Below are 26,782 nucleotides of genomic sequence, written 5' to 3' on the forward strand. Positions count from 1 at the left end.
CAGCATGTAGGGTGACTGTGAGACACGAGATGTGACACAGGAAGAGTGCTTTACACGTAAATGAAGGGCTCAGCCTCATCGTTGTTGGAGTTAAGGTGTTGGGACCCCTTTCCCCCAACATTCTTCCTGAGTCTCTTAGCTGGTTGATTGGTCCTTCTTTCTACCTACCCACTCTCCCATCCATCTATCCATCTACTCCCCACCCTCCTGTCTGTCCATCTACCTATCCATCCACTCACCTACTCCCCACCCTTCTGTCTGTCCACCTGTCCGTCCGTCCGTCCGTCCGTCCATCCATCCATCCATCCAACTACTCATCCATCTTCCTACTCACCCACCCTCTCATCCATCCATCCATCTTCCCACGCAGCCAGCCACCCACCCACCCACGTACTCACCTACCCAGCCACCTATTCACACTCACCCACCCTCCCATCCATCCATCCACTCACCTATTCCCCATCCTCCTGTCCATCCGTCTGTCCATCCATCCACCCACCACCCTCCCATCCCCATCCACCCCACCCACCTACTCACCTACCCAGCCACCTACTTACCCACCCTCCCATCCATCCATTCATCCATTTTCCCATCTATCCATCCATCCCAGGGGCAGAGTTTTTCCTGTAAAGGTTCAAATAGCACATACTTTAGCTTTTCAAGCCATAGGACCTCCGTTACAATCACTCAACTCCGCTGTCATAGAATATGTGTAAACGAACAGGTGTGGTTATCTTCCAACACATATTTACTTACGAGAACAAGCCGTGAGCCAAATTTGGCCCTTGAGCCAGTTTGCCAACTCCATTCATCCATTTGTTCAGAAGGCATTTGCGGGCTTTACTTAATGCAAGGCCCTATACTAGGTGCAGGGACAAGGATGATGAAAGGGACAGACTGGTACCCCACCCCTCGGAGCTCACATTCCAGTGAGTGGAAAAGGTTAAAAAAGATGCATGATATGTACTCAGGCACGAACGAATGCCGTGAAGGAATGACGCAGGGAGAGGGGAGGGGGTTTGCAGGGGGCCTCACTGACAAGTGCAGGCCTGCAGCAGGAGCTGCCAGTGCAAAGGCCCTGTGGCAGAACATGCTTCAGGTGCTGGAAGAACACAGGGCAGCCTTTGGAGAGCAAGGAGGTAAGGTTAAGAAGATAACGCTGACTTGTGGGCCAGGTCAAGGCAACCAGCTTTTCTTCCGAGTGCAACAGGAAGGCAGGGAGTTTTGAGCAAGGGGATTATGTCTGATTTGCGTTTGCCAGGGTCAGTCTGGCTACCTAGTGGAGGAGGGACTATGGGCTGAACTGGAAGAAGTGAGACCCTATAGGCTATTGCGACAGCCCAGGTGGTCTGGACCAGGCCAGGGCATGGTGGGGAGAGGAAGCTGCTGCCCCTGTGGCTCCCTGACCGCTGACCCTCCCCCCGCATTCCAGGCTCTCTTAGTCTCTGGGGAGCACAGCCTGGGCCACAGTGGGCTCCTGCTGCGTTCCCGCTGCCAGCTGGCCCTCGCCCCGGACCCAGACCGCGGCCTGCACCTCAGCCTGACCCTCCGCAACCGCAGCAAGCCTCGGGCATCAGATTTCTCAGGGGAGCTGGAGGTAGGTGGCCAGGTCGGGGCTGCCTGCGCCCCAGGAGGATGCCCTTCCTCCTGCTCTGGCCTGGAAGGCCACCACCACCTGGATGGCCCTGCCACCTAGTGGCCACCGTTGGAACTGCAGGCTGGCTCCCTGGTGGGAGGAGCGCTTCATGGGGGGTGGGACCCTCTGGCCTGGCCCCAGCCCTGAGACAGAGCAGCTCCTCCCCTGCCCCAACATCTGGCCCTTGCTGTAACTGAGAGGCAGCGGCTGGACTGTCTGGGTTTGAATCCCAGCCTAGCCTCTTCCTGATGACTGGCTTCTCCTCTGTGCCGCTATGTCCTCCCCTGGACAGTGGGGAGTGAGCATTGCACCTGCCCCGCCTCCCATGGGATTCATGCCGTGGAGATCAAATATGCAACTCTGTGTAGACCACTTAGAGCAGAGCCTGACACGAAGCAGCCACACAGTATGACCTATTCTACTGCCCCCCCCCCGCCCCTGCCCAAACAACCCAGGAAGGTGGGAGGGAGCAGAGCCGTGTTCGATGCCTGCTCTGCCCCCACTGGCCAAGTGATCTTGGGAAGCGACCTCGCTGAGCCCTGCCTCCTCATCTGTAAGTGGGGAGCGGACATACTTGGCAGGGCAGCTGGTAGGGTTCCGGGCACCCCTCCCTCCACCCGCTTAGCACAGGCACACAGTAGGTGCCCCATCTCTGTTACCATCTGCCCACCTCGGCGTCTCCCTGGCCGAGTGCACCTGACTGTGACTTTCCTTCTTCTGACCTCAGTTGTCTCCTCTGTCCAACGGGAACAAATCCCGCCTCCTTTGCAGCGTGGTTTGCACAGTGCCCGCACGTAGTAGGTGCTCCTGAGGTGGGTGTTTCCTTCCAGCATCCGGAGCTGGACGGGGACGGCTCTTCTGCCTCCGGGGCTCACTCGGCCCCTGGTCCCCCGCACAGTTGCGTGGCCATTTCAAAAGAGATTTGCTTTCCGAGGTTGTCCAGGGCTGACTGCTGGGGCTCCCTGCCTGCGCGCCAGGCCCCCAGCTGCTCCCACGTCTGTAATCCCAGTGCCCCAAGAACTGCCGGCCTGGGAGTGAGCCACCTGCCCCATGTGGGGGTCCATGCGGTGAAGAGAGGCTTTCCCAGCCTTGTTTGGTCCTCATGACAACGCACGGGCCCCTGTGGAGAGGAGGGGACAGATTCAGGCAGTCAGGCACGCGCTCACCCCCATGCACAGACGCATCGTGCTACCCACAATGGCTCATTGTGCTGAGACATTTGCAGGGGTTCTCCTGAAATTGCAGAACACATGGCGAGTACAAACACCTGGGCACCAGGAATGGCAAAAATGCCAAGGCCCAGGGCCACCGGGATCGGTTAAGGCAGCGGTTCCAGGGCAAGGCCTGGTGTTGGCAATGTTTAAGCCACGTGGATGGCAGGTGCCCCTGTTTACTAGGCCCACAGATGTGGATTTAATAGGTACTTTCTGCAGTTGGCAGGAATAGTGAACCTTGTGGGGATGGACATGGGGGTCCCAGTGCCCTGGGCGATCGGGGGGTGGGGTGGGTGCTGCCTTTTCTCTCCCTGGGCCCGGGGCTAGCAGGAGCAGGGGCCCAGGCCTTACTCTGCCCTCTGCCTTCCTGTTTGCAGATCCTCAGCTCCAGGGCTCAGCAGCTCGGCCTGCGGGGCCGGGTCTCCACCTCGGCTTCTCGGTGCAGTGTCCAGGTAGAGGGAATTGTGGACAATGGGGACGAGAAAGTGAGGCTGTCGGTGTCCCAGGCCCAGAGCTGCCTCCAGGCCTCTGTGGCCCACGAGGAAGGTGAGTAGAGACGGCGAGGTCGCTCAGATGGCTGGGGTGGGGCCCAGGTGGGCCCCAGCACGGACAGAGATTGGGGTGTTGAGAGTTCAGGAGTCAAGGAACCCCATTAGGACTTTGTGGTGCCCCCAGCTCGGAGGCAACAGTGAGCCCCCTGCGGCCACCTGGAGGGACTGTGATGTCAGGAGAGGCTGGGAGAAGGTCCAGACAGGCAGACCAGAGGTGGGTAGGGGCTGGGGGACGAGAAGGAGCCCAAGCCTTAGGGGGCCGGGAAGCTGATTTGGGCAGTGCACTTCTAGGCCTGCGAACGCTAGGGCCTGGGGGTGATGGGAAGCTCTTCGTGGAAAGGAGGTGGCGTGAGCAGCCAGGTGGCAGCCAGGAGAGTCCCGGGGGCAACAGCAGGACCCTTCCTGACCCCAGGGAGCAGAGAGGAGAGCGTGGAGCTGCGGGCATGTGCCCAGGGGCAGACGGCCGAGGCGGAGGCCCTGCTCCAGGACACCGGGCAGTCCGTGCAGCCCCTGGGACGCCTGACCCTGCAGGCTGCCAACCAGAGTCTCCGCCTGGCGGCGCATGGCTGCCCAGGAACCCTGCTGGGCCATGTGGAGGTGAGCTGGCCCCGGGGGTGGGGGACACTATTTTCCCTGGGGCAGAGGCCACAGTGCCAGGGGCTGCGAGCCCTTTGGGTCCAAGAGAGCCCAGCAAACCAGAGGCAGCCCTGTCGCATGCAAACACATCCCGCGGCTCTATGGCCGGCACCGAGAAGCTCCTGTCCACCCCAGTCCCATGACGCCTCCCCCCCCGGAGCCCCCAGCCTGTCTGTGCCCACAGTCCAGGATCGTGGCCATTGGGGCCCAGGTGAGAGCCCGGCTGGAGAAGAAGGTCCGAGGCTTGGATGCCTACGTGGAAAGGTTCCGGCGCCTGGTGGGTAGACTTCAGTCGGGGGTCGGGGACACACTTGGAGAAGGGGAGGGCTGTGTGGAGATGTGCCCCCCCACCCCCGTCCCGGCCTATCCCGTGCCCTCTACTCACCAGGCGTGAGGATCTTCTGGAATGCTGGGTGCCCCAGACCCTCACACTGATTCTGCCTCGATTTCCCTGCCCAGGTGTGGCCGGCGGGCACCCTGGACAGCGTGGTGGGCCCCCTCCTGAAGTTGTCCCATGCGGGACTGGGGGCCGTGGCAGAGAGCAGCCAGACAGTGGCCGCGCTGTGGGGCCAGAGCCGGGCCAGGCAGGTGCTGGCCCACCACTTGCCGCTCTACCTGGAGAGGCTGCAGGTGGGGCTGGAGCAGCTGCGGCGTGAGCTAGAACGTGAGTGCAAGAGCGAGGGCCCGACCCCAGAGACTCCCCAGCCTGCGTGGCCTCATGGGCCTGCAGCCTTCGCGTTCCTCGGCTGCCTCCATCCCGGGAGGTCTCAAAGCTAACGCCCCTCATGCCCACTGCCTCCGTTCTCTGGGGACTCCTGCTCTGTTTTCTTTCCAGGCCCCACCTGGTTTCTTTTGGGCAGAGAGCTTTATTTCTAAGGCCCAGTGCTGGAAGTTTCCAGAGCCCGTTTCTGGTTTGTGATCAGCACTAGCAAGGCTGTATGGTTGACACTTCTGTCCTGGCTGCTAGGTCGCCGTTGCCCGAGTGTCCCCCGAGTGGTGCTGGGAACCTCTGGCCTCTCCACCGGGGCCGACAGCTGGCCCTCCTCTCCCACCCCCCTTATGTCTCTGTGTCCGAATCCCCACAGCTACCCCCAGCTTCCGGGGCTCACTAGGGCTCAGTTCTTGGAATATTCTCCTGCTCACAGCTAGGATTTGTTACAGCAAAAGCACACAGAGCAAGATCAGCAAACGGAAGAGGTGTGGGGGCCAAGGCCTGAGCGAGGGAGGGAAACCAGGCATAAGCTTCCAGAATCTTCTCCTAGTGAGGTCCCCCAGGACGCCCTCAATTCCCCCAGCATCGCATGGTGATGACACGTGTCCAACACTGGTCAGTCAGGGAAACTCATTAGAGACCCTGCACCTAAGGTTTTCTTAGGGGGCTGGTCACGTTAGGAAGCCTCCCCCGGCGCACCCCACCATTCTGGACTCACAGGAGGAAGGGGGGATCGGGCACAAACTACTTGTCCGTACCAACAGTTTGGGCAGACCCAGGCCCTATTCTCGGTTCTGGGAGTGGTGGCAGCCCTCCTCCAATCCACACTCCCACATGCCAGCCCAGGGTTGACCCTGTGAACAGGTCTTGCAGAGGGGAAGTCTCAGGCCTGCCAGGCAGGCTCTTTCCTGCCCTCCCTCGTGCTGCCACCTTATTCCCTGGAACAGGCCCTGTTTCCTGGAAGCCTGGGTCGTGAAGGGGGCTGGTCTCCCTGCCAGGTCTGGGATGCAGGCAGCGGCACCTTGCCCTGTGGTCAGGACTCCGGTGGGGGGTGGGGGAGCTCACAGTGGGTGGCGGCCACCTGTTGCAGGGCCCCTGGCCACGCTGAAGGACGCCTACCTGGAGGTGACCCCGAAGCCCCTAGATGAGGTGTGGCAGGAGCGGGCGGAGTCGGCTCTGCGGCTATGGCGGGCCCTGGGCCCCAGGCCCATCATGGCAGCCCTGGAGCTGGTGAGGTGGGGTGAGGGGGTGGGACACGGGCTTGCCAGGTGGGGCGAACCCTGATGGCTCTCCTCACCCGCCTCCCCTACACCCTGCAGGCCGCCCACCAGATGCTGTCTTGGGCCGAAGCCACTTTGTCCCAGGCCCTGCGGAGGCTCTGCAAGCCCTTGCTGGACCTGTATAGCTTCTCAGCCAGGTAACTCGGGGCTTGTCCTTCCCCACCTCCCTGCCCCAGGCCAGGCCCTGGGCTACAGCACCCTCGGTCTCGTGTATTCCTTAGGATGACCCTGCCAGGGAGACATTTTCAGTCCTCATCTGCGAAGATGAGGCTTAGTCTTCGTTCCGTGGGTGTTTGATGCACACGTTCTCCGCGTGGGAGCTGTTTTAGGTTCTTTCGATACAACAGCGAAGGAGACCGATCCCCGTCCTCACAGAGGCCATTGTTCACAGCGGGAGGCGGTCACTAGACAAACAGCTGGGTTATCTACACCTGGGCTTGGCCCGCCTTCCCTCCAGTGGGCCTCAGGGTCAAGTTTTCAGGCTACGTAGCCCAGATGGTCTCTGTCATCTTCGCTTTGTTTCTTAATAATGCTTTAAAAACAGAAAAGCCCCTCTTAGCTTGCAGGCTATTCAGAAATAGGACACAGGCTGGATCTGGCCCATGAGCCAGTTTCCCAGCCTCTGTTTTGGTGTATCAGGTGGTAAATGCTAGAGAAAAACAGGCAGGACAAGTGGGGTGGGGGGCACATTTGCAATGGTGCAGTCATGGTCTGCTTCCATGAGGAGGTGGCATTTGAACAAGGGCTGAAAGGAGCTGGGGGAGGAAGCTCTGTGGACACCAGGGAAGAGTTCCAGGCAGCGGGCACAGCCAGTGCAAAGGCCCAGGAGTAGGAGTGTGCCAGGCCTGTTGGAGGCCTGTTGGAGGAGTATCCAGGAAGCCAGTGGGGCTGGAGCCGAGGGTGCGTGAGCCTGAGGGGTGAGGGGGATCCGGGTGGCCTGGGGCCTTTGTGAGGACGATGACTTCTAGTCTGAAATGGGAACCCACAGAAGGTTTCGAGCTGAGGAAAGACATGGTCTATATCCCATTTAAAAAGGCCCCGGTGTTGAGACGGCGGCTGGGGACGGGGTTGTGGTGGGCCTAGGCGAGCGGAGCCCAGGAAGGAGTGGTCCCGTGTTGCGGCTGTCCAGGCGAGGCGGGAGGGTGGCTCTGCTGCGAGCTGGGAGCCGTGGGGGGTGGCGAGGTGTTTAGATGCTGGACGTGTAGTGAGGTCAGGCCCAGAGATCGGGGGTCGGAGGGGGTGGTGCACTGAGGGTTTTGGCCTTGTAGGGGGCAGGAGGGACGGTCCCGTGGAGCAAGGAGGGATGGCTGGGGGCACGCAGACTGGCTTTATTAATTTCTCTTGTGGCTGTAGCCACTTTACCCACACGGCGAGTGGCTTCAAACAACACAGATCTATTCTTGGGCCGTGCTGGAGCTGCCGAGTCTGAAATCCGTTTCAGTGGGCTGCAGTCAAGGTGTCGGCAGGGCTGGCTCCCGGGGAGGCTCGAGGGGAGAACCCACCCCCTTTACCTTTTCCAGGAGCTGGGGCCACCGGCGCTCCTTGGCTCTGAGACCTCTCTCCACCTCCAAAGCCGGAGGCCACAGCATCCCCTGCTTTCCGGCGTCTGTCCTTCGGCGTTGTCTCTCTGACCCTCTTCCTGCCCTTTTTCTGGTTCATGAGCTCACGTGGATTCCATCTCAGAATCCTTCTCTTAGATGCACCTGCCAAGTGCTTTCGGCCACTAAGTTACCGCACTCCTAGGGCCCAGGCACTTGGGTGTTTTGGGGCCTTTATTCAGTCTGTGTGGCAGGAGTGGGGACAGTCAGGGCGCCGTTCTGGATGCGTCGAGCTTGAGCAGCCACGAGGACACCCGGTGGAAGAGGGCCAGTAGGCAGCTGTTCTTCTGAGACCTGGGCCATCCCACAGTCTGGGAGTTGTCAGAGAGGGGGCGGCCCGGAAGGGGTGGCAGAGCCAGCCTCAGCGACAGGCCTGGGGTGTGGGGAGCGTGTGCCCCTTTCCTCCCAGGCAGGGGCCCCGCCAGCAGCGGGGGGCTCAGAATGGCAGTGGCTGCAGCCAGCAGTCTCACAGCTCATGGGGAACTGGGGAACGCTTGGCCTTGAATCCCGCTCAGACTTGGTCAACCCTGGATCAGTGCTCTGGGCCTCAAGTGGCCCTCCTGCTCCTGTGGTCGGCGCTCATGCCACTGGGGCTCTTGGTGCTGTCACAACGTGGGCGGGTGGAAGGGAGCTGCCAAGCGGGCAGGGTGTCAGCTGGCGTGAAGAGGAATGTACCAGTCAGGGCTGTCTGCGAATGGAGGGACTGTCTGGTGCAGTAGGGGCTCCTCCTGGGGAGGTCCTGGCAGGGGTCCCCACTGGATGCTTGTGCTGAGGAAGGGATGCAGGGGGGCAGGGAGGCCTTGGAGACCACTTCTGGCCCCTTGCTGCAGGTCCCCCCGGTCTCCTGGGAGGAGGTAAATGTCCTCCCACCCTGCCGTCTGCACCCCCAGTTGAGGGCGTGAAGTGTTCCTCGTCCACCTCCAACCCCAGTGTGTCCTGAGATCTCTGCTCCTTCAGACCCCACAAGGTCGACCTGACGCCCATTTTCCACCCTGAGAAAGTTTCAGGGTCTTCCCTCGATGGTGGAATTCCCAAGGTCTCCTTCGGCTCCGACCTCCCCTTGTCCACCCCCCGAGGAGCCTCAGAGGTGGGCCCACCACACCATCGGGGCTCTCACAGAGGTGCCCCAGCTGCCCCACGACCCTGGGGGCAGCACAGACGCCCCCACCCCCGGCGGGAGCTCAGACAGCTGTGTCCTTGCAAGGAGGCACTGTGCCTGCCCCAAGCCTGCCCCTCGTCCAGCTCCCACTATTTCCTGAAGCAAAGACAGGTCAGGCTGGGGTCTCCAGCTCCCCTGTGCTCCCTCCAGGAACTGTTCGGTGCTGGTGACTCTGCCGCTGCTGCCCGCGGGGGACGAGCCCCTGGCTGTGGCCCGGCTGGCCGGCTACATGGTGGAGAAGCTGCTGCGGCCGCTGCGCGCGCTGTCCACAACCAACATGCTGGCCGAGTACTACCGGCTCCAGCGCCGCCTGCTGGGGAGCCCCCGCGAATGTGAGTCTCAGGGCCCCCTCCTCCCCTCTGCCCTGGGGGACGTGGCGGCAGGACCTGGCAGGGACAGACAGAGGGGGCCTGGTCCTGGGTGGCCTCCCGAGAACGAGGCCAGGACCGCTGGGCCCAGAGGTTACCGGAGTGCCCAAGGTGCTACTGGACGAGGACTGGGCTGCAGACCTGGGCTTTTGTCCAGAAGAGGAAAGCCTGAGCCTGGGGCCCACCCCAGAAGTGGGCCAAGTGGCTTAGGGCTCGAGGCCAGCTCCCTCCCCCTTGACGGTGCTGGAGACGCAAAAGGCCGACCTCCAGCTGGAGCCGGAAGGCAGCTGATTGAGTCCAGACTCTTGGTCGGGCAGGGCCTGCCGCCACGGCCTGGGCCGGGACCGGATGCGGCTCCAGGGGCTTGGGGCCCCTGGGGAGTTCGCCTCCAGCTCATGCCCAAGCGTGGCCCGGGCAAGTCTTCCTGCCTCTCTGGGACTTGGTCACAGGCATGTGGGGTTGGTTCCTCGGTGCTGGGGTGGGTCTCCCGCCCAGGGGCAGGAGTGGCACTCAGGGCCGGGTCGGACTGGTGTGTATCCGTGTGGTTCTTGTCCACACGGGACTGCTGAGGCTCGGGCAAGCGGTTGCCCTCCTCGAGTCGGGAGCACTTTCTCTGTTGGCAGCACGGTGAGGTCGGAGCAGCCGGTCTTGGCGTTCCCTACGTGTGTGGCCGTGGGCTGGCCTGTGACCCTCAGGTCTGCTGCCGAGGGGCGGGCCCGCAGCTCCGTGGTCGGGGTATGTGTCCACTAGGGCTCGCCCAGCCCATCCAGACGCTGCCCCAAGTCGCTGCTCAGCAGCAGAACGGGCCGGGTTGGTCATGCGGTCCCCTTCTCGGACTGTCTTCTGACCCCCTTGAAGAGGGCAGAGCTAGGCCCCGTGGTACCTTCCTTGCGTTGGACGGAGCCTTTGGCCATGGTTCTGTGCGTTTTTACAGTGATTATTTTTCAGTCACTTCACTGACACATAATTCACACAGCACACCATTTATTCCAAGCACATAATTCGGTGGCTTCAAGTGTATTCACAGAGGTACACATGCCCCACCCCCCGGTAGTGTGTTTTCATTGCCTCACCAGCAGCCTCTGGCCCTTAGCCGTCACCCTTGGCTCCACGGATTTGCTGCCTCAGGGCACTTTGTATCCGGGGAATCCTGTATCAGCCTTTTGTTTCTTTTCATTGTCAACCTGGCTGGAGATGGCTCACTTTAGGGTGCTGGGCTGCGGATTGGGGGAGAAGAGCTGGGGATAGACCCCCCCGGGGGGGCTGCCCAAAAGGACACTGGCCAGAGAGGCTCTGGCCACCCTGGAGTCCCCCTGGGCTCCCAGGGCAGCGGGCATAGCTGGCCCATCTTACCTGCCCTGGGATTTCTTCCTCCCAGACCATGCTGTGGTGGCCGGGGCCAGGTACATGGTGACCTTCGATGGCCAGGTGTGGAGCCTTGGTGTCCACTGCAGCAGTCTGCTGCTGGCCAAGGACTTTGCCCACGACACGTTCTCGCTGATGCTGAACCAGGCCCCCTCGGGGCTCCTGTCGCTGTCCGTGGAGCTGAACGGCACTACCCTGGTCCTCTACCCGAGCCTGAAGGTGAGCATGCGAGAGTGGGAGGGGCAGGTGGCCCAGGCAGATGACACGTTCCTGCCTCCTGTCACATCCACATACACTCCCCGCCCCCCGCCTCAGTGCCCCACGTTGCCTGCTGTCTGGCCACTCAGCCCATGTCTGGCCCCCAGACCTACAGGCTGTATGACTCCCCCCTGCCTACGGAGACCTGTCCACACATTGATCCGCCTCCTGCCACGACGAGGAGGGATGTCCCCAGGATTGAGCTGACCAGTGAGGATGGCGTCTCAGTCTCCTGTGATGTGCGAGCTGGCCTCTGCAGGCTCACGCTAGGCCTCTGGCTCCACGGTGGGTCTGGGCCCCAGCTGACAGCCTCCGCACCAGTGGTGTTGGCCTCGCTGAGACCCCAGTTAGCTTCCAGGGCTGAGGCCGGCAGAGCTCCGGCCAGGGGAACTCTCTGGGTCCTCGATGGGCTGGGCGCAGGATGCCCAGGGACTCCGTCAGGCTGCTGCTGCTCCTTGTGGCTTCCAACCTGAGCCGTCCACAGAACAACAGTCCGAGGGGCTCAGAATAGGAAGGAGGTCCAAGGCCCTCCCCCCGCTGCTGGATCCTGCAGCTCTGGGACCGTCCCTACTGCAGACAGATACTGCTCGGCTCTCTGCCCGCTGGCCTTGTCTGTGCTGCTGTCACACCATGATCCCCGCTCCTCCTCCTCTCCTTCCCCTTGTTGGCTGCAGTATGGATGACCTCCCTGAGGTTAACGTACCGGCCCCGCTTCCTACAGCCGGGATGTAAGCCCAGGGCGCTCTGACCCCATATTCTGCCACCTTTCTGGGATATTTACTCCGGGTTGAGGGCGGCCCCAGAAGAGTTCTCTCATCAGCACAGGCCACTCAGGATGAGGAGGGTCCAGAGAAGGGAAGGGCACCAATGCTTTCCTCCCTCCTCTCCCTCTTCTAAAGGGTTAGAGCCCAGGGGGTGGTGTGGGCGTCGGGTGCGGAGGGTTCAGGCACCCCTGGAACCTGGGTCAAGATAGGCTCTCACAGGGCCCCCTTTCCCCACAGGGGTGTCTGCTGGCCTTCTGGGCACCAATGACAACGAGGCAGCCACTGAGCTGATGCTGCCGGATGGCACAGTGGCCCACAGCCTGGAGGAGCTCGCCCTCGCCTGGCAGGTGAGTCGGGGTGCCAGCCCCTCCTCCCTCAGGGTCACACATCCTGGGGGGCTGCGTGGCTAGAGATTGCCCCAGGGCAGACAACTTCTCAGGCCAAGGGGGTGGCCATCCCCCCCCGGAGGCTGGGCCCCTGCTCTAGGTGCCCAAGAAGAAAGAGGCCCAGGCGGGAGGCCTGAGTCTGGCCTTTGTCTCACCAGGTGGGTGGCAACTGCACGGCCATGGAGAAAACTCAGGAGTGCCCAGGCCAGAGCCCCACCTGCTGGGCCTTCTTCCAGGACCCCCGTTCCTGCCTGGGGAGCTGCTTCAGGGTGGTGAGTAGGAGGCCGGGTCTAGACGGCAGCAGAAGCCATGCAGCAGGTAGACCAGGGGACCCCAAGTAGCCCCGATTTTGCCTGTGCTACTCCCAGGGTGCAGCAGGCCAGGACCGTGACAGGGGTGCTAAATTGCAGGTGGATCCCACGCCATTCCTCCGCCTCTGCATCCAGGACGCCTGCGGCCCCCGCGAGCTGCTCCCGGCCTGCACCCTGGCAGCCACCTACATCCACCTGTGTGCACGGGCCTTCGTGCCCCTGGACCCTCCTCCACAGTGCGGTAAGCCGCCCCAGCCAGGCAGCCCTCCCGGAGGGAAAACTAGGTCCTTTCTCCTAGTTCACGACTACCGAGGGTCTGTCCGCCTGGCAGGAGCTAAGAGTCAAAATGTTGTGCAAAGGGTACTAAAAAAAAAGAGGCCCAAAGACTCCCCTGCCCAGGCCCAGTCCAGCGAGCCCTGGGGCCTCCGACACCAGAGACGACAATACAGACAATTATGAACTCACCTCCCGAAAATGTATACCCACCGATTTGCTCCTCGGGGGTTTGAATGTACACTCTCTCCAGTGTCTGGAAAGCCCTGGGTCAATGTTGTGCACAATTTCGAATCCCACAGCTGAAGCCGTGCTGCCCAGGGATGGAGGTCAGCAACAGCATCGAACAGCAGGAGTAGGACCCCTGTTAAAGGAAACATTATTCAAGACGCTTGGAAAAGAACAGGCAGGCAGGCTGTATTCAGGGGAACTATCACAGCAGCGCAGGGACCACTGCAGTGGGGTTCGGCCATAGGGGAGAGAGATCAGGCTTGACTGTGAATGCAAGGGCAAAGCAGGGCCTGAGAGCCAAGGAGCAGGGTGGGGACCCCTGGATGGAGAATTAACAAGAGGAACCATCAGGGATGGTGAAGTTCTGGCTAAGCCGACCTGCCAGGACTCTTGCTGGAGGCAGTCCAGACTGACCAGAGGAACCCTGTCGGATGGCGAGGTGACCCACTGTTCTGGCTAACCTTAGAATTCTTGCTAGACCTGGCCAAGGGAGTGACAGAACCCCCAAATGGGCTCTGAGATCTCCACAGAGCACGAGCAGAGTCCGGTCAAACAAAGACTCTTTCCCACCCCATAAGACCTTCAGATAACTACAATTTGAACCTACTAAGTACATATATTCGCTGAAATTTAAAACGTAACACCTCATGCTCTCTAAAAATATTTTTAAAAAGATTCGACAGAACAAAAAGTTAATGAACTGGAAAATATAAAAGTCTCACAGAAATTTCAGAATGAGAAACTAAAGAGGTTCGAGAGCTGGAACTCCTCAGATTCCGGAAGCAGAAGGTATCCCAGATACTGTCAATAAACCCCTATTGAGACACAGCAGATGGAAAAGAGGTGATCTTTCAAGGAGCAAGCAGACAACCAATCTCCCCCCAGGAAGGACGGAAGATGCTGGAACACACACCTTTAAGGCATTAAGAGAACAACTGCCACGTTAGATTTTAGACCCAGCTCAACTAGGATTTAACATTAAAGGTGAAACAAATTTTTAGCACTGCACCATCTGAAAATGTCTTTCCCGCTGATGGACACTCACTCAAGGAACAGAGCCACACACATTAGTTCACTTGCCGTCCGTGGCTGTTTTGGTGATGCAACGACTGCAAAGTCTGTAGTGTTTACTATTCGATTCGTTACAGAAAGTGTTGGCTGATCCTCCGTGTGAACCAGGGAAAGGGGGAAAGAGAAATTAATGGAAGAAGAAGAAATGAACAAGAAGTCAAAAGTACAGATCCAGCAGAGAATCTGCAAAGTCGTTCAACAACTTCACTGATAAATTTCAAGATGTAGGTTAAATATGATCTGGCCAGATTGATTTGAGAAAGAATGTTTAAAGAATCTCCTAGCCCTTCGATCTACTGAATCTATAGGCTAGAACGTGCCTCTAAAAGGACCTCAGGCGAAGCTGAGTGAAGTGAGCAGGACACCCAAAAATAGATTTCATCACGATTAAAATATTTTTCATCTGTGAGAAGACAAATACCAACCACATATCTGACAAAGGACTCCTATTTAGAATATATGAACTCAAATTTAACAGTAAAAAAAATCTAAATGGAAAATGGACAAAACACATGGAGACATTTCACCTCAGAGGACATACAGGGGACACACAAAAAGATGTTCAACGGTACTAGCCTGTAGAGAAATGAGAGCACTATATACCTATTGGGACAGTTTCCAAAACAAACAAACAAAAACCAGTGACACCAAATACTGGCACAAACGTGGAGAAGCTAGTTCTTGCGTGTGTTGCTGGTGGGAAAACGTAAAACGGTACAGTCACTCTGGAAAAAAGCTAAGCATACACTTACCATTTGATCCAGCAATTGAATTCCTAGACGTTGATCCCAGAGAAGAAACACATTTCACGCAAGAGCCGGTATGTGATTCTTCCTGGCACTATTATTTGTAATAGCCTAGAACCTGAAACAACCAGAAGAGCCTACCTTGGTGCGCCGTCACACAGACTGTAGTACGTCCCTCCACCCTGCGGTCCTACTCAGCGATAAAAACGGATATACTATTGATACGGGCAACAACGTGGATGAGTTTCAAAAGCATTGTGCTGAGGGGGGGGAGCCAAACTCAGAAGGCCACATACTCTAAGATTTTATTTACGTAACATTCTCAAAATGACCACTTATAAAGATGGAGAATAAATCAGGGCTGCCGGGGTCAGGGGGGATGTGTGGTTGCGGCTGCTGCCCTCAGGCAGCACAGGGGAGAGGCCTGTGGCGGTAGAAACAACTCTGCGTTTGGATGGAGAAGGCACTAACGGGAATCTACACCTGGGACGGAATGTCACAACTGCATACACACATTCTACCAACGTCAATTACTGGGTTTTGATATTGTACTAAAAATTAGGGAAGATGTGACCACTAGGAGAAATGGAATGAAAGATACACAGGACTTCCCTGTACTTACGATCTTTCAACCTTCTGCAAATCTAATTATTTCAGAACAAGAAGTGTTAAATGTTATGCATCAGGCCCAGACCATGTTACAGGCAAGTTACAATAATTTACCGTAACTGTTCCAGAATAGAAAAATGAAACCTTTCTCATTTTAATGAAGTTTTAGGATATGAACATCCCACAAGAACAACACGGGATGAGAAGCCCAACTGCACACTTGAAAACAGATGTAACTAATGTATTAATGAGCAACATTCAACCATCTCTGGAATCCAAGGGATGTACCGAAGTACGAGAGATCATTCAGAACCCTTCTGTTGGGAGAGCTAATAATGCACTGGAAACATCTTGATCAAAATCCAGAGAAGGACAAGTGACATTGGCAAGATGGCAGGCCTAGAAGCCCAGACCCTCACACCTCCATGGAAACACCAAGTGTATAATAAAAGCGACCGAAATACTCTGTGAGAAGTCTAAAAGCAGCAGCAGCAACGAATGAGTGCCCAACCAAGAAACAGCTGAACTCAAGACAGCAGGGAATCTCATGGTGGTTTTGCCTGCCTTGGTAGAGTAAGTGTGGTTTCAAGGAAGCCAACCAATTCCTGACTCCTTCCTTGGGATGGAACTTGGCTTACAACGTTCGGACTCACCTTGGGGCTGCCGGAGGGACAGGGCTCTGTCTCTCCTGGCTCAGGGTGCTGATGAGAACGGTGGCATAGTCTGGATATCAGGCTGGAAGTTGCTGAAAGCAGTTACGGGGACCCCCGCAAGACAGGGCTGCAGGGAGTCTACGGACCAGCAGGGGGGAGGGGCGAGATTATGCGCAGAGGAATGCCATACTGTTTCTAAGCCCTAAGAAGCAGGGGTGAGGCTCCTAGGGAAATGAAGAGATAGAAAAGCAGCTGCGCCTACCGGGGACGTGGAATTGAAGCACACGCACGGGCCCAGGGAAGACACAACCATCCAAAAACGTTTGGGAGAACCCCGAACCTTTACATCAGGCTGGTCCGTGAGGCTCTTCCCCCATGCGGCGACACAAACACGGGGAGAGGTGGGGGTCTTTTCAAATGCCCAGGTTCAACAGAAGATGACAAGACAGAGAAACAGGGAAGGAGGGCCCAGTCAAAGCAGTACAGTAAACCTCCAGAAACCAGCTCTCAAGACACGTAAGTCGGAGAGGCCGAACACGGCAGAGACTTTAAAACGACTGTTGTAAATACGCTGCATCAGCTGAAGGAGAAGGGGGGCAGACAACCACGTGGAATGGGGAAAACAACGTATGAGCCACATGAGAACATCAACAAAGAGAAAGAAAAGGTCGTAACCACGTTCTGGAGGTGACAAATCCAGTAAGTGACTTTATGCTGACTGCAGGAGACTCGCTTTAGATCTGAGGACACACATAGGTTAAAAGCCAAAGGGTGGAAAAAAGATCTTTGATACAAATAGTAACCAAAAGAGAGCAGGGGTGGCCATGCTGTTATCAGACAAATCGAATTTAAGAAAAAAACTGTTACAAGGCACAGGAAAGGACATTATGTAATGATAAAAGGGTCAATTCACCAAGAAGATCTACCAACTGTAAGTATATATGCACCAGACGTCACAGCCTCTAAATATCTGAGGCGCGCCTGGGGGTCTCAGCTGGTTAAGCATCTGCCTTTGGCTCGAGTCATGATCTCAGGGTCCTGGGACTGAGCCCCATGTCGGGCTCCCCACTCAGCGGGGGTCTCCTTCTCCCTCTGCCCCTCCCCCCAACTTGTGCTCTTTCTCTCTCAAATCTTAAAAAAAACCAAAACAAAGCGAAAGTTCCACTTTGAGACCTTCCACCCTCCCAGTCTGCCCACCCACTTTCAAACCATGGATAGAACCACCAGAAAGAAGATCACTAAAGGAACAGAGAATTTGAACAACACTGCAGATCAACTGGTCCTAACAGACCTACACACAACAGTCCACCCAACATCAGCAGGATACATGTTTTTCTCAAGTGCACATAGAACATTCTCCAGGATAAAGTGTATAGTACACACAAAATAAGATTTTATTTATTCATTTGGCAGAGGGAGAAGCAGGCTCCTGGCTGATCAGGGAGCCCAATGTCGGGCTCAATCCCAGGACCCTGGGATCATGACCTAAGCTGAAGACAGACGCTTAACCAACTGACCCACGCAGGTGCCCCCACAAAGTAAATCTTAATTTTTGAAAACCGAGATCACACAAGCTATCTTTCCCAATCACAATGCAAAGAAAATCCTAGAAACTTGCAACTAGAAATAGCAGGTGGAAAATTGGAAAATCAAGAATTGTGCAAAATTAAACAACATACTCTTGACCAATGGGTCAAAGAAATCACAAGGTCAATGAGCAAATATCTTGAAATCATGATGAAATTAACAAAAATACAACATGCAAAAACCATGGTATTTAGAGAAAGCAGTTCCAGGAAGGAAATTTACATTCTTTTCCTGTAAATACTTACATGAAAAAAGATCTCAGATCAATAACCTAACTTTACACCTTAACAAATTAAAAAACAAAAAAGTGAACCCAAAACTAGAAGGAAATTACAAAGATTCAAGCAGAGATATATGAAATAGTGAATAAAGAGAAAATCAACAGTGTTTTAAAGATCAATAAAACTGACAAAACTTAGCTAGATTGGCTAATTAAAAAAAAAAAAAGAGGATTCACCTAAAATCAGAAATTAAATAGAGGGGAGGGGAGTTAAGATGGCGGAGGAGTGGGGGACCCCTTTTTCAGCCGGTCCCCTGAGTTGAGTTGGATAGGTACCAGACCAGCCTGAACATCCACGGAATCAGCCTGAGACGCAGGAAGATACATCTGGATCTCTACAAATGATCATCTCCAGCACTGAGTATTGAGGTACGAAGTGGGGAGCCGTGAAACCGCGCACAGATATCGGAAGATAAACGGAAGGGGGAGGGAGCTGCCGTGTTCCGGCGCCGGGAAGCGGTAGCCACCTGCACAGGGGAGCAGGCAGACTCAAGGACCGGCACCCGCGAGAGAGCAGACTGAGACCGTGAGCCAGCCAGGGAACGGCACCACCCGACTGAAACCAAGCTCCGGTGTGCTCACTGGAACCAGACTGAGACTGGGAGCTCTGGGAGCGCGCAGGGGCAGCTGGCGGCTAGGGGCTGACAGTGTTAGAAACACAAAGGACAGAGACACGCCAGCCCTGGAAGCAAGGGCTGGGATGCCGGGTGCGGGGCGCACATTCCGGGACGCTGCAGGGTTGAGCAGCACCAACAGTAACAGAGTTAAAGTGGCCAGAACATCAGTGGAGAACGGTCCACTATCCCTCTGTTCTGAGACAGAGGCTGAGATTCGGCCACTGCTGCTCTGACTCTCAGAAGAGGCACAGCAGACAGCCAGGGAAAGCCGCCAGAGAACAAAAGCCTGGAAACACGGGCTCACAGTGTGACCATCCCCATCCCCCCTCGCAGGGGACACGGAGACTCTACCCAAACAGGGTTGCTTGAGTATTGGCGCGGCAGGCCCCTCCCCCAGAAGGCAGGCTGAAAAATCAAGAAGCCCACATCCCTAAGATCCCTATAAAACAAGGGCGCACGGCCTGGGTCCTGGTCAATAATTTGGGCTCTGGACAACCCCGCAACCTCATCAGAATGACGAGAAGGAGAAATCCCCCCCAGCAAAGAAAAGACAATGAGTCTGTGGCCTCTGCCACAGAACTAATGGATATGGNAAAGGTATCAGGATTACGTCAGACCTGTCTACAGAGACCTGGAATGAGAGAAAGGCTTGGGGGGGCATTTTTAAAGCTCTTTCAGAGAAAAACATGCAGCCAAGGATCCTTTATCCAGCAAAGCTGTCATTCAGAATTGATGGAGAAATAAAGACGTTCCAAAATCGCCAATCATTAACCAATTTCGTAACCACGAAACCAGCCCTACAGGAGATATTAAGGGGGGCTCTATAAAGGTAAAAAGGCCCCAAGAGTGATACAGAGCAGCAAGTCACAACCGATACAAAGACTTTAAAGAGAAATGGCATCATTAAAATCATATCTGTCAATAATCTCTATCAATCTAAATGGCTTAAACTCTCCCATAAAACGCCACAGGGTTGCAGATTGGATAAAAAGACATGACCCATCCATTTGCTGTCTACAAGAGACTCATTTTGAACCCAAAGATGCATTCAGACTTAGAGTAAGGGGATGGAGTACCATCTTCCACGCAAATGGACCTCAAAAGAAAGCTGGAGTAGCAATTCTCATATCAGATAGACTGGATTTTAAACTAGAGGCCATAGAGAGAGATACAGAAGGGCACTATATTATTCTTAAAGGAAGTATTCAACAAGTGGATATGACAATTATTAATATATATGCCCCCAACAGGGGAGCAGCAAGATACACAAGCCAACTCTTAACCAAAATAAAGAGACATATAGATAAGAACACAGTAATAGTAGGGGACCTCAACACCCCACTATCAGAAATAGACAGAACACCCTGGCAAAAACTAAGCAAAGAATCAAAGGCTTTGAATGCCATACTCGACGAGTTGGACCTCATAGATATATATAGAACACTACACCCCAGAACCAAAGAATACTCATTCTATTCAAATGCCCATGGAACATTCTCAAGAATAGATCATGCTCTGGGACACAAAACAGGTCTCAGCCAATACCAAAAGATTGAAATTATCCCCTGCATATTCTCAGACCACAACGCTCTGAAATTGGAACTCAACCACAAGGAAAAACCTGGAAGAAACTCAAACACTTGGAGGCTAAGAACCATCCTGCTCAAGAATGACTCGATAAACCAGGAAATCAAAAAACAAATTAAACAATTTATGGAGACCAACGAGAATGAATACACAACGGTCCAAAACCTATGGGATACTGCAAAGGCAGTCCTAAGGGGGAAATACATAGCCATCCAAGCCTCACTCAAAAGAATAGAAAAATCTAAAATGCAGTTTCTATATTCTCACCTCAAGAAACTGGAACAGCAACAGAGGGACAGGCCTAACCCACTGACAAGGAAGGAGTTGACCAAGATTAGAGCAGAAATCAATGAATTAGAGACCAGAACCACAGTAGAGCAGATCAACAGGACTAGAAGCTGGTTCTTTGAGAGAATCCATAAAATTGATAGACCACTGGCAAAACTTGTCCAAAAACAAAGAGAAAGGACTGAGATTATTAAAATTATGACTGAAAAGGGAGAGGTCACGACCAGCACCATTGAAATTGCAAGGATTATTAGAAACTTTTATCAACAGCTATATGCCAAAAAACTAAACAATCTGGAAGAGATGGAGGCCTTCCTGGAAACCTATAAACTACCAAGACTGAAACAGGAAGAAATAGATTTCTTAAATAGGCCAATTAACTATGAAGAAATTGAGTCAGTGATAAACAACCTTCCAAATAATAAAACTCCAGGCCCAGACGGTTTTCCTGGGGAATTCTACCAAACATTCAAAGAAGAAATAATACCTATTCTCCTAAAGCTATTTCAAAAAATAGAAACAGAAGGAAAGCTACCAAACTCATTCTATGAGGCTAATATTACCTTGATCCCCAAACCAGGCAAAGACCCCCTCAAAAAGGAGAATTACAGACCGATTTCTCTAATGAATATGGATGCCAAAATCCTCAACAAGATCCTTGCTAATAGAATCCAACAGTACATTAAAAGGATTATCCATCATGACCAAGTGGGATTCATACCTGGGATGCAAGCATGGTTCAACACTCGCAAATCAATCAATGTGATACATCATATCAACAAGAAAAGACTCAAGAACCATATGATCCTCTCAATTGATGCAGAAAAAGCATTTGACAAAATACAGCATCCTTTCCTGATTAAAACCCTTCAGAGTGTAGGAATAGAGGGTACATTTCTCAATCTCATAAAAGCCATCTATGAAAAGCCTACTGCAAGCATTATTCTCAATGGGGAAAAGCTGGAAGCCTTTCCCTTAAGATCAGGAACACGACAAGGATGCCCACTCTCGCCACTATTATTCAACATAGTACTAGAAGTCCTTGCAACAGCAATCAGAAGACAAAAAGGGATCAAAGGTATCCAAATCGGCAAAGAAGAAGTCAAACTGTCTCTCTTTGCAGATGACATGATACTCTATATGGAAAACCCAAAGGAATCCACTCCCAAACTATTAGAAGTTATAGAACAATTCAGTAAGGTGGCAGGATACAAAATCAATGCCCAGAAATCAGTTGCATTTCTATACACGAATAACGAGACTGAAGAAAGAGAAATTAGGGGATCCATGCCATTTACAATAGCACCAAAAACCATACGTTACCTTGGAATTAACTTAACCAGAGACGTAAAGGATCTATATTCTAGAAACTATAAATCACNCTCCCAAACTATTAGAAGTTATAGAACAATTCAGTAAGGTGGCAGGATACAAAATCAATGCCCAGAAATCAGTTGCATTTCTATACACGAATAACGAGACTGAAGAAAGAGAAATTAGGGAATCCATCCCATTTACAATAACACCAAAAACCATACGTTACCTTGGAATTAACTTAACCAGAGACGTAAAGGACCTATATCCTAGAAACTATAGATCACTTTTGAAAGATATTGAGGAAGACATAAAAAGATGGAAAAATATTCCATGCTCATGGATTGGAAGAATTAACATAGTTAAAATGTCCATACTACCCAGAGCAATCTACACTTTCAATGCTATCCCGATCAAAATACCGAGGACATTTCTCAAAGAACTGGAACAGATAGTCCTTAAATTTGTATGGAACCAGAAAAGGCCCCGAATCGCCAAGGAACTGTTGAAAAGGAAAAACAAAGCTGGGGGCATCACAATGCCGGATTTCGAGCTGTACTACAAAGCTGTGATCACAAAGACAGCATGGTACTGGCACAAAAACAGACACATCGACCAATGGAACAGAATAGAGAACCCAGAAATGGACCCTCGGCTCTTTGGGCAACTAATCTTTGATAAAGCAGGAAAAAACATCCGGTGGAAAAAAGACAGTCTCTTCAATAAATGGTGCTGGGAAAATTGGACAGCTACATGCAAAAGAATGAAACTTGACCACTCTCTCACACCATACACAAAAATAAACTCCAAATGGATGAAAGACCTTGATGTGAGACAGGAATCCATCAAAATCCTAGAGGAGAACATAGGTAGTAACCTCTACGACATCGGCCAGAGCAACCTTTTTCATGACACATCTCCAAAGGCAAGAGAAACAAAAGATAAAATGAACTTGTGGGACTTCATCAAGATNCAAGGAAACAGTCAAAAAAACTAAGAGACAGCCCACGGAATAGGAGAGTATATTTGCAAATGATGCTACAGATTAAAGACTGGTATCCAAGATCTACAAAGAACTTCTCAAACTCAATACGTGAGAAACAAATAAATCATAAAATNATACACGAGAAACAAATAAACAAATCATAAAATGGGCAGAAGATATGAACAGACACTTTTCCAATGAAGACATACAAATGGCTAACAGACACATGAAAAAATGTTCAAAATCATTAGCCATCAGGGAAATTCAAATCAAAACCACACTGAGATACCACCTTACGCCAGTTAGAATGGCAAAGATAGACAAGGCAAGAAACAACAATTGCTGGAGAGGATGTGGAGAAAGGGGATCCCTCCTACATTGTTGGTGGGAATGCAAGTTGGTACAGCCACCCTGGCAAACAGTGTGGAGGTCCCTTAAAAAGTTAAAAATTGAGCTATCCTATGACCCAGCCATTTCACTACTGGGTATTTACCCCAAAGATACAGACGTAGTGAAGAGAAGGGCCATATGCACCCCAATGTTCATAGCAGCATTGTCCACAATAGCTAAATCATGGAAGGAGCCGAGATGCCCTTCAACAGATGACTGGATTAAGAAGCTGTGGTCCATATATACAATGGAATATTACTCAGCTATCAGAAAGAACGAATTCTCAACATTTGCTGCAACATGGACGGCACTGGAGCAGATAATGCTAAGTGAAATAAGTCAAGCAGAGAAAGACAATTATCATATGGTTTCTTTCATCTATGGAACATAAGAACTAGGAAGATCGGTAGGAGAAGAAAGGGATAAAGAAAGGGGGGGGTGATCAGAAGAGGGAATGAAGCATGAGAGACTATGGACTCTGAGAAACAAACTGAGGGCTTCAGAGGGGAGGGGGTGGGGGATTGGGATAGACCTGGTGATGGGTAGTAAGGAGGGCACGTATTGCATGGTGCACTGGGTGTTATACGCAACTAATGAATCATCGAATGTTACATCAGGAACCAGGGATGTACTGTATGGTGACTAACATAATAAAAAAAAATTTAAAAAAATAAAATCTTTTAAAAAATTTTTAAAAATGAAATAGAGGATATTGCAGCATATTTTTATAAAAACAAAGGATTTTAGGAGTACTATGAACAACTGTATGACAAATTGGACAACCTAAGTGAAATGGATAGATTCCTAGAAACCTGTAACTTGCCAGGACTGACTCATGAAGGACTAGAAATCTGAACAGCCCTGTAACTAGCAAGCAGATTGAAACAGTAACTAAAACCTCCTCACAAAGGAGAAAAAAGAAAAACAAAAAACAGCCCAGAACCAGATGGCTTCACTAGTGGGTTCTAGCAAACATTTTAAGAATGAAAAGCAATCCTTCTCAAACTCTTACAAAAAATTGAAGATGGAACATGTCCAAATCCACTCTATGAGGCCAGCATTCTCTCTATACCAAAGCCAGAGAAAGACACTTCAAGAAACAGAAACTACAGACCAATATCCCTGATGACTATGGATGCAAAATCCTCAAGAAACAAAGAAGGAAACAGAGAGAGAGGGAGAGAAAGAAAGAAAAAGAAAAGAAAGGAAAAAAAGAGAGAGACAAAGAAGGAGGGAAGGAGGAAGGAAAATACTAGCTAACAGAATTCAACAGTGTATTAGAAGGACCATACGCCACACCAAGTGGGATTTATTCCTGAAATGCAAGGATGGGTCAACATAGGAAAATTATTTGATAGAATATACATTACCAGAATGAAGGACAAAAACCACATGCTCATCTCAGTTGATGCAAAGAAAACATTTGAACAAAATTTCAATATCCTTTCATGATAAAAAAAACACTCAACAAACAGACTAGAAGGAAACTTCATCTAATAAAAGGCACAGATGACAAGCCCAGAGATAAGGTATCCAATAGTGAAAAACTGAAAGCTTTCACTCTGAGATCAGGAATAAGACAGGGATGTCTATATTGGCCTCTTCCATTTAAAATAGCATTCGGAGTGCTAGCCAGAGTGATTAGGCAAAGAAAAAAAAAAGGCATCTAAATTGGAAAGGAAGACATTATCTCTGTTCTTAGACGAAATGAACATATGAATATATCTAAAATTTAGGGGCGCCTGGGTGGCACAGCGGTTAAGCGTCTGCCTTCGGCTCAGGGCGTGATCCCGGCGTTATGGGATCGACCCCACGTCAGGCTCCTCCGCTATGAGCCTGCTTCTTCCTCTCCCACTCCCCCTGCTTGTGTTCCCTCTCTAGCTGGCTGTCTCTATCTCTGTTGAATGAATAAATAAAATCTTTTAAAAAAATGAAATAAAAAAATAAAATCTATGTACCTGCAGACAGCCCTAAGGATTTTACACACACACACACACACACACACACACACACACCCTATTAGAATAAATTTGGCAAAGTTGCAGATACAAAATCAACACAAAAACTGGTGGTGTTTCTATACACTAACCGAAAGGAAATTAGGAGAATAATTCCACTTACCATAGTATTAAAAGAAATAAAATACTTGGGAATAAACTTAACCAAGGAGCTGAAAGACCTGTACACCACAAACTATAAAACATCGCTGAAAGAAATTAAAGACTCAAATGAATGGAAAAATATCCCATGTTACTAGACTGGCATACTTAATATTATTAGTATGTCAGTACTATTCAGTGACCTACAGATTTCAAGGAATCCCCCATCAAAATCCCAATAGCCCAGTTTTACAGAAATTTAAAAAAAAATTGGGGCGCCTAGGTGGCTTAGTCGTTAATCAACTGCCTTCAGCTCAGGTCACGATCCCAAGGTCCGGGGATCGAGACCCGCGCCGGGCTCCCTGCTCAGCAGGAAGCCTGCTTCTCCCTCTTCCACTCCCCCTGCTTGTGTTCCCTCTCTCGCTGTCTCTGTCTCTGTCAAATAAATAAAATCTTTAAAAAAAAAATCCGTCCTAAAACTCATATGGTCTCTCAAGGGCCCCCAGATATCCAAAGCAATCATGAAAAAGAACAAAGTTAGACATCTTATACTTCCTGGTTTCCAACTTATGACAAAGTACAGTACTCAAAGCCGTATGGTACTCACGCGAAGACAGATATACAGACCAATGGAAGAGAATAGAGGGCCCAGAAGTAAACCCTTGTGATTTCTGACAAGAGTGTCAAGACCATTCAACGGACAAAGCACAGTCTTTCCATCAAATAGTGGGGCGGGAGGGGGGGATGGGTATCTACATCCAAAAGGATGAAGTTGGACCCTTACTTTATACCACATTCACTCAAAATGGATCAAATGCCCAAATATAAAAACTGAAACTATAAAGCCCTCAGAAAACAGGGGGGAAGCTTGACACTGGATTGGTAGTGTCCTTGCATAGGGCACCAAAGGCACGGGCAACTAAATAAGACAGACTTCATCAGAATTAAAAACTGTGCACAAAATAACACGATCAACAGGGTATAACGGCAGCCTACGTAGAGGGAGAAAATATTTGCAAATTTTATCTGATGAGGAGTAAATATTCTGAATAAATAAAGAACTCCTGCAAACTCACTATCAACAAGACAACTTGATTAAAAAGTGGTCAAAGGAGAGCCACGTGGCCGGCTCAGTCAGAGAAGCATGTGACTCTTCATCTCAGGGTCAGGAGTTCGAGCCCCACATTGGAGATTACTAATAATAGATTTAGAAACAGTCAAAGGACCTGAATAGACATTTCTCCAAAGACGACATCCAGACAGCTGACAGGCATGTGAGAAAATGCTTAATATCATTCATCGTCAGGGAAATGTGAATCAAAACCAAATGACCTATCGCCTCACACCCATTAGGACGGCTACTATAAAAAAAAAAAAATTAGGAAAGAAGTGTTAGCGAGGATGTGGAGAAATTGGATCCCTTGTGTACTGTTGGTGGAAATGCAAAAAAAAAAAAAAAAAAGAAAAAAAAAGATGCAGCCACTCTGGAAGACATTGTGACGGTTCCTCAAGAAATTAAACATAGAATTACCATATGATCCAGCAACTCCACTTCAGGGTATATACCCGCAGGAATTGCAAGTACGGACTCAGACATTTGCACCTCCATATTAACACAGCATTATTCACAATAGCTTACAGGTACTAGCAACCCAAATGCCCATCGACAGATGAATGGATAAGCCCATGCAACATTATCCTTAAGAAGCAAAGATATTCTGACACTTGCTACACATGCACGAACCCTGAGGACATTATGCTAAACGCAGGAAGCCGGTCACCAAGAGACCGATACTGTCTGATTCCATTTACAG

General features: G+C 51.8%; 2 protein-coding genes across 6 annotated transcripts in view; one reads left to right on the plus strand and one right to left on the minus strand.

Moving 5' to 3' along the window:
- The window catches only part of LOC100479676, a 126,611-nt gene extending 111,287 nt beyond the window's left edge, over positions 1–15,324 (plus strand). The window contains 14 exon segments of the mRNA XM_034670366.1: positions 1,433–1,597; positions 3,228–3,396; positions 3,814–3,998; positions 4,222–4,314; positions 4,497–4,701; positions 5,840–5,979; positions 6,069–6,166; positions 8,937–9,118; positions 10,533–10,738; positions 10,885–11,062; positions 11,779–11,888; positions 12,086–12,199; positions 12,338–12,479; positions 12,814–15,324. Of these exon segments, the coding sequence (XP_034526257.1) occupies positions 1,433–1,597; positions 3,228–3,396; positions 3,814–3,998; positions 4,222–4,314; positions 4,497–4,701; positions 5,840–5,979; positions 6,069–6,166; positions 8,937–9,118; positions 10,533–10,738; positions 10,885–11,062; positions 11,779–11,888; positions 12,086–12,199; positions 12,338–12,479; positions 12,814–12,986 (2,160 nt within the window). The 3' untranslated portion in view covers positions 12,987–15,324.
- The window catches only part of RMI2 (RecQ mediated genome instability 2), a 51,239-nt gene continuing 26,047 nt past the window's right edge, over positions 1,591–26,782 (minus strand). The window contains exons 3-4 of one of the 5 annotated variants that reach the window (XR_004628482.1): positions 12,725–12,875; positions 1,591–2,756 (exon numbers count right to left, since the gene is read on the minus strand). The gene's annotated coding sequence lies outside the window, so the exon portion shown is untranslated. Of the gene's footprint in view, positions 2,757–10,121; positions 12,876–26,782 lie in introns of those variants that run through there. The other 4 variants (XR_004628486.1, XR_004628485.1, XR_004628484.1 and 1 more) reach the window with 4 other exon arrangements.

This window comes from Ailuropoda melanoleuca, chromosome 10 (assembly GCF_002007445.2).
Source record: "Ailuropoda melanoleuca isolate Jingjing chromosome 10, ASM200744v2, whole genome shotgun sequence".
NCBI lineage: Eukaryota > Metazoa > Chordata > Mammalia > Carnivora > Ursidae > Ailuropoda > Ailuropoda melanoleuca.